Genomic DNA, 9,101 nt, shown 5'->3' with positions numbered 1-9,101 from the left:
CTTCACAGCATTCCAATGCTCTCTGCCTGGTTTAGACAGGAATCTGCTTACAACACCAACTGCGTGCGTTATGTCTGGCCTCGTGCAAATCATTGCATACATCAAACTACCAACAGCTGAGGAATATGGCACCATAGCCATGTTTTCTTTTTCTTTCTCACATGTGGGACTCTGCTTTGAACTAAGCTTAAAGTGACTAGGAAATGGAGTAGAAACTGATTTTGCTTTATCCATGTTAAACCGCTTTAGTGCCTTCTCGATATAACTTTCTTGTGATAACCTCAACTTCCGATTTTTTCTATCACGGGATATACTCATACCGAGGATTCGTTTTGCGGGTCCTAAGTCTTTCATAGCAAAAGACTTGCTCAACTCTTTCTTCAGCTTGCTAATCTTGTCACTGTTTTGTCCTACGATCAACATGTCATCGACATAGAGAAGAAGTATGATGAATTCACCATCATCAAATCTTTTCACAAATACACAATGGTCTGAAGTAGTCCTTCGATATCTGTGTTCAATCATGAAGGAATCAAACTTTTTATACCATTGTCGAGGCGCCTGCTTGAGTCCATATAAGCTCTTTTTCAGCCGACATACCAAATGTTCTTTTCCTTTGACTTTGAATCCTTCTGGATGCTCCATGTAGATTTCTTCTTCAAGATCTCCGTGAAGAAAAGCTGTCTTCACATCTAGCTGTTCGATCTCGAGATTCAGGCTTGCAGCCAAACCAAGTACAACCCGTATGGATGACATCTTCACTACGGGTGAGAAAATCTCTTCAAAGTCAATTCATTTCTTCTGACTGAAACCTTTCACAACTAGCCTTGCCTTAAACCTGGGCTTAGAGTTGTTTTCTTCCGTCTTCAGTCGATACACCCATTTGTTCTTGAGTGCTCTTCTACCTTTTGGTAGGTTCACCAGATCATATGTATGGCTCTCATGCAGAGATTGCATCTCTTCATGCATAGCTTTCAACCACTCATCTTGTTGATCATGAGTCAATGCTTCTTTATAGCATTCTGGTTCTCCCCCGTCTGTTAGGAGAACGTAATCATCTAGAAAATACCTACTCGAAGGTCTCCGTACCCTGGTCGATCTTCTTGGTTGGAATTTGCCCACTGGCTCTTCATGGGATTGTGCTTCTAGCCCCTCATCAGCTACATCATCTACTATACCATCAGTTGTGTGATCATCACTCGTTTCATCATCAACTGGTTCATTTATAATTGGATCACTAGCTGGATCTTCAGTATCATTGGATTCATCTCGCCCGTCACTGTGCTCCAATGAAGGAGGAACTGGATCCAAGTTAGTTGGATATTCTCTAGGATTATCAAGTTTATCACTTCTTCGAATGTCTTCAATGTTCTGATCTTCAAAGAAGACAACATCTCTACTTCTAATAATCTTTCTAGCTATAGGATCCCATAACCTATAACCGATTCTTCATTCCCATATCCCACGAAGATACATTCTTTCGACTTTGCGTCGAGCTTGGATCTCTCGTCTTTAGGAATATGAACAAAAGCTCTACAACCAAAAACTTTCAGATGATTGTAGGAAACGTCTTTTCCCGACCAGAACTTGCTCGGGACATCACCATTCAAAGGTGCTGAAGGAGAAAGGTTGATTAGATCAACCGCAGTCATCAGGGCTTCACCCCAAAAACTTTTGGGCAGCTTGGCATGAGATAACATTGTTCTTATTCTTTCAACAATTGTTCTGTTCATTCTCTCAGCTATGCCATTATGCTGAGGAGTCTTCGAACAGATCTTTCATACCTGATTCCGTTACTTCTACAGTAGTTTCTAAACGCCCCCATATATTCTCCTCCATTATCGGTGCGAATACATTTGAAGCTTCTACCAGTCTCTCGTTCAACGCTAGCATGAAACTGCTTGAAAACTTCATACACTTGATCTTTTGTTCTAAGTGCGTAAGCCCATACCTTCCTGGAATGATCGTCAATGAAGGTAACAAAATATCTTGCACCACCAAGAGTACTAGTAGTCATAGGACCACAAACATCAGAGTACACAACATCCAATACATTGGGTTTTCTTTGTGCATGACCATGTTGAAATGAAGCTCTATGCTGCTTTCCAGCCAAGCAATGCGTGCATGATTTTAGAGGCATGCCTTTCTTCATCCCAGTCAGTGCCTCTCTTTTGGCTAGAATTTGCAGCCCTTTCTCGCTCATGTGACCGAGCCGTTTATGCAATAGCTCGATTGAGTCTTCTGCGAGAGCATTTACGTACCCATTACTAACTTTTGCATGTGTCATGTATAAGGTGTTCTCCTTCTTCCCTCGTGCTAGGACAAGAGAGTTCTTGCTGAGTTTCCATTTCCCTTCAGCAAAGACATTAGTGTATCCTTCATCGTCAAGTAATCCAGTGGAGATTAGATTAAGACGCATGTCTGGAACATGTCTCACATCCTTGAGGACCAAGTGACAACTTGTGTTGGTTTCAAGGGAAATATCTCATCTTCCCATGATCTTGGAAAATTTGTCATTTCCCATCCTCACATTACCAAAATCTCCATTGGTGTAAGATGTAAAGAAGTCCCTCCGTGAGGTGACATGAAATGATGCACCAGAGTCCACTATCCAGCATGTATCTTGAGAGGACAAATTAACGAAGCCATCACCACATAGAATAATTACCTCATTTCCATCAGAGGTAGTTGCGGTCGTGTGCCTGGCATCACTCTTTTCGTTACCTCTATCTTGCTCTCGTTTAAACAACCTGCACTCTCTTTTCATGTGGCCTATCCCGCCACAATGGTAACATTCTAGGTCCTTTCTTGTCTTGGCCCTTCCTCTCGAGCCATCTCTTGACCTGCCCTTTGACTTGTCTCGCCTGTGGAATTTTCTATTGTTAGTTCTTCCACGATACTCTGAGACGAGGGCTTCTGACTCGGCTACTACACCTTGTTCTTTCCTCCTTGCTTCTTCATTGAACATGCTATCTTTAACTATGTCCAATGTAAGAACACCTTGAGGAGCTGAATTGCTTAAGGATACTACTAGTGTATCCCAGCTATCAGGCAAAGAGCTGAGTAACACTAGTGCTTGTAACTCATCATCAAGCACCATCTTCATATTCGTCAACAGGTTGATCAAACCTTGGAAGTCACTGAGATGCTCGGTAACACTTCGACCATCTCTGTACTTAAGGTTTACCAACCGTCGGATAACCGATGCTTTATTTTGAGCGGTCTTCCGCTCGTACATGGACGACAATTTTGTCCATAATTTGTATGCATCCGTCTCTTGTGACACATGGTGGAACACACTTTGATCCACCCATTGTCGGATTTGTCCGACAACTTTTCTATTCAGAATGCTCCATGCATCGTCTGACTTCCCTGCTGGTTTTTGTCCCAGCAATTGAAGGGGCTCATACAAATCCTTGCAGTAAAGGATGTCCTCCATTCTTGGATTCCAAATGGAGTAATTGGATGCAGTCAATTTTAACATTGTTGCTGATGATGATGACGATGACTCCTCCATCTTAAATTACACAAGAATATAATTTTTGAGCCGAAGCTCTGATACCACTTGTTGGGAAAGATTGTGAAAATCAAAGAGCCAATAAATAAATATGGCACTCTCAGGATCTGACTTCTCCCAGCCTTGTGTAAATAAAATGGGCAAAAATAACACTCTATCTTCAACTAAGAAAAAATAATGGGAGTACAATAATAATCTCTCCAAACACCGGTGGCTAAACTCTCTCTTAGTTTTTCTCTCAAGAGGATTTTCTCTCACACACAAGTGAGGTTTTCTTATCTCTCAAAACTCTCTATGTTTTGGTTTTCTAAAGGATGATCTGAACTGAAGGAAGGCAGCTGCTTTTATAGCCAACGTTCCTGACAAATTAGTGGCCTTGCATGCGAGAGAATTTTTCTCATTTTCTCTTCCGTTCGTTTTCTTCAAATTTTTCTATCCTTTCTTTTATTTTATTTTAATATTTATTTTCCTTCTTTTTTCTCTCCTCCACTAACGAGGGAAACCCATCAAAAACTTACTTCACAATTAGCACTAAAACAACTAAAAAATGCCTCAAAAGCTTTGAATCAAAAACATCAGAAAGAAAGCATGTTGATCCACTAAAAATATGTAAATTCAAGCTCACATGGTAATCAAATAAGCTGATCTTAAACCAAATAGTAAGATACACACCTTCGACTTGAGACTTGGAGAACCCAAAATTTTGCTGTCCTGAAGAACTGCAGGGAAATAGACAATCGTACTGGACTGTTTCTAGGAATAATTATTACTTTTGTTTCTTTATGTGGGGCCCGAGAAAGATTAGAGAATTATCAAGGCCGACTGATTTAGACATTAATTTACTCATTGCATGACTGTTTTGTGAGCAAGTCATTTTCTGGCAAGTTGTTTCTATCTTTCCTTTTTTTTTTTCTTTTTTTTTTTTTATAATACAAACGGAGGGGAGAATTAATATTAGGACCTGAGGTGCACGAGTAAATGTTCTTATCATTTGAGCCATGAGTTCTTTACATTTTTACCCTATAATCATGGGCAGCTCTCATCCTCCCTCTTAATCTCATCATCACTCACTCCCATTCTCATTCTCATTTTCCTCTATACTCTAGCACAAAGAATAAAATCTAAAAACTAAAATTGAAATGGATATCAAACAACCCTGAACTTATAATAATTGATAATAGTGGGATAATATTGTTAAGAGTGTTTTTAATTTTTATTTACAAATTTGTTAAGTATTCAATCAACTACTACTACTTCATACTTATTTTATTAAATTGGATTGTAGCAGCATTTTTGCTTAAGTTGGGGTAATTTAAGGAATTTTAAATGTTATCTACACTTGTGAAAGAAGCTATTTGAGTGTGTGCAAATAGACTTTTTTTTCTATTTCGGCATATGTTGATTTGCTTATTTCAGCGTCTCTACAAGTTTCATTTACCAATTTTAAGGCTGAGACTGACTAAATTGATTGAGAGATTTATTTGGCATGTTTACTAATCCGTAATCGGGTTAAGAGGAATTGAATTGAGGAGGAGTTGGAATCCGGATTCTTATTAAAGTTGTTTACTAAACTATGCGGAATAGGGGTAGGAATATTATCGATTCTTTATAAGTTGTTTACTAAATTCTCATGAATCGGAATTGAAACTAGTTTGATTACTAAAATGCATTTGCTATAAATAAATTATTGGGTTAAAGTGGATGGCAAATTGGGAATTTTAAAATTTGTGTGAGGATTTAATGTGTAAAAAAGATGAATTAATGATGGGTTAGTTTTCTAGAAATTAAAATACCACCTCCCACATAAGAGTCCAATTTACTCCTAATTTTGTGTGAGCCCCACTTACTTTTCCATTCTTATATGTGAAGTAAATTCGGGAGTAATCTATAATCGAAATTCAACTCCTTATTTTGATTCCCATTACGGATTAGTAAACATGCCAAGAGATTATATATAAAAATTAGTGGGGTACATGTGAGCTTCATTAAAAAGTTGTTCACTTGTCACAAATAACAAAACAATATAAAAAACATGTTCAATCACTATGTTTCTCCACTAATATAACTCGAGCATTCCCACCTAGGACCTCCTTTGCTCAAGAGACCACCTCTCTTCACTCCTTTGACTGTAGTTCTCTCTCATTCCATAAGAAAATTTGCTGTTGACACAAGTTCCTTTGCTCATGAGGCCACCTCTCTTCCCTCCTTTCATTGTAATTCCCTCTCATTGCATGAGAAAATTTGCAGTTGTTTCCATAATAACATCTACCCTGAGCATAATATTTGCACATCTGCTTTTGCCCTTGTGGACTTGTCGGAAGAAAGTGGTTCACACTTGTCAATGGCTGTCTTTTATTGTACACTCTTTCTGTGTTGTTCGAATTCCTACTCTCATTCAATTTCTGAGAAGCTTGGTTGAAATACCTATCTTGCATTGTAGTATTCTTTGTCAGTTGAGGTTGAGTTGTCACCTTTCCAGAATCAACAAAAAAGCCTGACTTTGGAGCTGGAGGTTGAGTTGCTGGATTTTGTGAATAGACAACAAACCCTGATTGGTGAATTTGAGTTGCTGGTTTTAATGAAGGGTCTCTTGATAAATCAGTAAACAATCCCAATTGCTGAGAACACACTTTCGTATTTCCTGAATGAACTGATATACCAACTAGTTGATGTAGGTTTGCTGAGTTAACAAGTGAAACAGATTGCTGAGGTTGAACTGATGTTTTAAGCACCGAGGTTGAGTTAAACTGAGACTGGTTCTTTTTCGGTTCCTCCTTTCTTGAAACCCTGAAGTACAGAAAGCTTAAGCTTGTTATGAAAAAATAAAATAACTGAAATTGTGCTATGAGCATTAGCAGACTAACTAGATGTAAAACAACTAGCCTCATTAGCAGACTAGCTAGATATAAAACAACTCGTTTCCATTGCAATCATATCCAATACCTATTTCTCTTGAGCATTTTTCTCATGTCCTTCTCTTGGACCCGTGCTTCTTTAGCAGTCCTAGCAAGAGATCCTCTTGAGTGCTTTTCCATCAAAACTTTCTGCCTCTCCCCTTCATCTTCCCATCTCTAAAGTTGACAAATAGAATTAATTACCATAAAAAAGATTCTCAACTGATGACAAAGGAACAAAAGTTACTTAGCACAGACCTGTCTCAAAGTTTTCAACCTGTAAAGGTTCCGACCCTTAATTAGAAGGGGATGAAGCGGAGGGAGTGGTTTCTCCCCCTTGCTCCAGAGTACCTCAATCTGGTCAGAATAGCCAAGAGCAGCAATTTTATCAACTGCAATAATATGAAGACTTAACTTGCTCGTTGAGTTATAGCTTTCCATCTAAAATAAGCTAAATCTGCTGATTGGTAATTTACAGCCACTTCAATTTTATGAAATTATTATTTCAATCTAAATGAAGTTTAAAATGCAGCGCAATTGTTTTTAACACTTCTATTCTTTGATAAAAATCATAAGATTCTTGGACTCACTGTAAATGTGTGCTGCTGTTTAGCAGCGCCATAGCTTTCTTTAACAATTCGGCCTGCAACAATCCTTGTGCCACATGGAGGGCCTCTTCCACTCCTAGAAGCTATGTCAAATCTACAAAGATAAAAGAACATTAACAATAGAACGTCAAAGTCCAGGGTACAAATTTGGGGAGGGGGTTAGCAGTACTTGTGATCCTAATTTCCGATTTCCATGAGAATCATAAAGAAAATAAACCAAGCGCTTTTTAATCAACTAGCAAAGACATTGAATGTAATATGCAATAATACACGTAGTACATGGCTGCAAACATCAAAATTAGAGGTATAACTACTTTAATCATCTAACTGTAAAAATAAAACACAAATAAAAATAAAAGCTTACATTTCATAAACATTTTGTTCAAACATGACAACATCGCTAGTGCATGCATCCCCTGCATAAGGTCATCGTATTAGTGGGTTTTAAACACTAGAGGAATGAAAAATGTTAAGTACACCATCTTAGTGGAAGAAAATTGAGACATACACAAGGAATGATATGATTGCAAAGATTATCTTATGATTCTATAACGAGTGATGAGGGAGGGTTTATAGGCAGGGGGGAACAATCTGTGTTTTCGTAACATAGCCTAGGATAAAATAGAATAATGACGATAAGAACAATGTGCATTAACTTAGCAAGCATACCTTTACAATTCAAAACAAAGCTAGATGCTGGGTACTTCTTCTCACCTCCACCATTCAAAATCCTGAGGAACATAAACGAACTTCAAAAATGGGAGGATTAATCATCTCTCTCCAAAAAGCTAGTAAAGTGGCTGAAATTACTCTAAATGCTCCTTAATCCGCTGAATGAGCGTGTCTTTATTGCCAGTCAATCTCAACCCATTCTTCCTCAGGTACAGCTTACATTGCTCCACTTTCAATTTCTCAATTTGTCTAGCTGCCACCCAACGACAGAAAAAAGCAAACTTATATCAGTACACAAAAGATGAACATGACCAGTTTAGTGTACATTTTTTGAGATCGGTTGGTCCAAATCGACATCTTCTTGACCTCAATTGGGTCACAATTCACAGAATCACATTGATATTACTTATGGCCTATAAACCTAATGAAAAAGGGTAAAGCAGCTTCTTAGTTTAGGGAAGATAATACAAAACTGAAATTGATTAAAAGGGCAAAATTTCCTGAACGTTTGCCAATGCCATGTATTTTCTTCAATTTTTTCTTTCTGAAGAACCAAAAAGTTCAAATTTCTGGGCTAACCTTCAATAATCTTTTGGACCAGTTCAAAGCTTTTCTCATCTTTCTGGTCCAGCTCAGGTAAAACCACCTCCTGCCCATCAAGGTCCGCTTCACTACCAAGATCGATATCTGTAGCAATACTGCAAATGTAACAAAACCCATTTCAATTCCAAAACTTAATCATAGATTATTAGCATTAAATCAAAATTTAAAGGCAAAAGAAAAGAACCCATTAGCATAAATTTCCCTCTGATAAACCAGACACTAACCGAGTCTTTGAATTACGCTTGATTGAGAGCTTTGAGAAGTTGGCATGGGTTTCTTCAAGAGTACTGCTATAACTCGGGTCCTTCATCGCATCATCCGAATCATATTCTGGGTCGGACTCTCCGTTTTCCAAGAAATCTCCATCTTTTTCTTCATATTGATGATATTTAGATTGTTCAGAGGTAGCCATTGATGGGTTTCAATCTGGGTTTATCGCTTAAACACCAAGAAGGTCGCTTTATACTTCTATTTAGATGGGAAATGTGGGATCTTTTTAGGGTGAGAGGGATTTGAAAGAAGGGAAATTTGAAAACCACGCAGCACAGAAGCCTAAACAGGGAAGTTTGATCAAATGCGACTGTTGGGATCATGTAGAGAACAATTTAAAATGGCTTAAATGTTAAAATGGTCCTTATGTTTAAGTCAATTGGCAAATTTAGTCCTTGTGTTTTACTCCGTTAGTCAATGTTGTCTATTTCGTTAAATTGCCGTTAAAAAATTCACTTAAAATTTTAAAAATTATTAAGTTCTGTTTACAAAGCAAACAAATATGAATTAAAATAAAAAAATGTTAAAAAAACAATC

The 9,101-nt window shown here is 37.9% G+C and overlaps 1 protein-coding gene across 1 annotated transcript; it reads right to left on the bottom strand.

Annotated features, from left to right (window-relative positions):
- Positions 1-5,445: 5,445 nt before the first annotated feature.
- On the bottom strand, positions 5,446-8,875 carry LOC117622032 (zinc finger CCCH domain-containing protein 62-like). Its single transcript, XM_034352539.1, has 9 exons — positions 8,519-8,875; positions 8,271-8,389; positions 7,830-7,944; positions 7,689-7,750; positions 7,384-7,435; positions 7,002-7,113; positions 6,670-6,768; positions 6,461-6,588; positions 5,446-6,304 (listed from the first exon to the last, which is right to left on the bottom strand). The coding sequence occupies exons 1-9, from the start codon at positions 8,704-8,706 to the stop codon at positions 5,632-5,634; spliced, it is 1,548 nt and encodes a 515-aa protein (XP_034208430.1). The 5' UTR covers positions 8,707-8,875; the 3' UTR covers positions 5,446-5,631.
- Between the last annotated feature and the right edge of the window lie 226 nt (positions 8,876-9,101).

This window comes from Prunus dulcis, chromosome 3 (genome assembly GCF_902201215.1).
Source record: "Prunus dulcis chromosome 3, ALMONDv2, whole genome shotgun sequence".
NCBI lineage: Eukaryota > Viridiplantae > Streptophyta > Magnoliopsida > Rosales > Rosaceae > Prunus > Prunus dulcis.
This window is presented reverse-complemented; position numbering and strand designations above follow the sequence as displayed.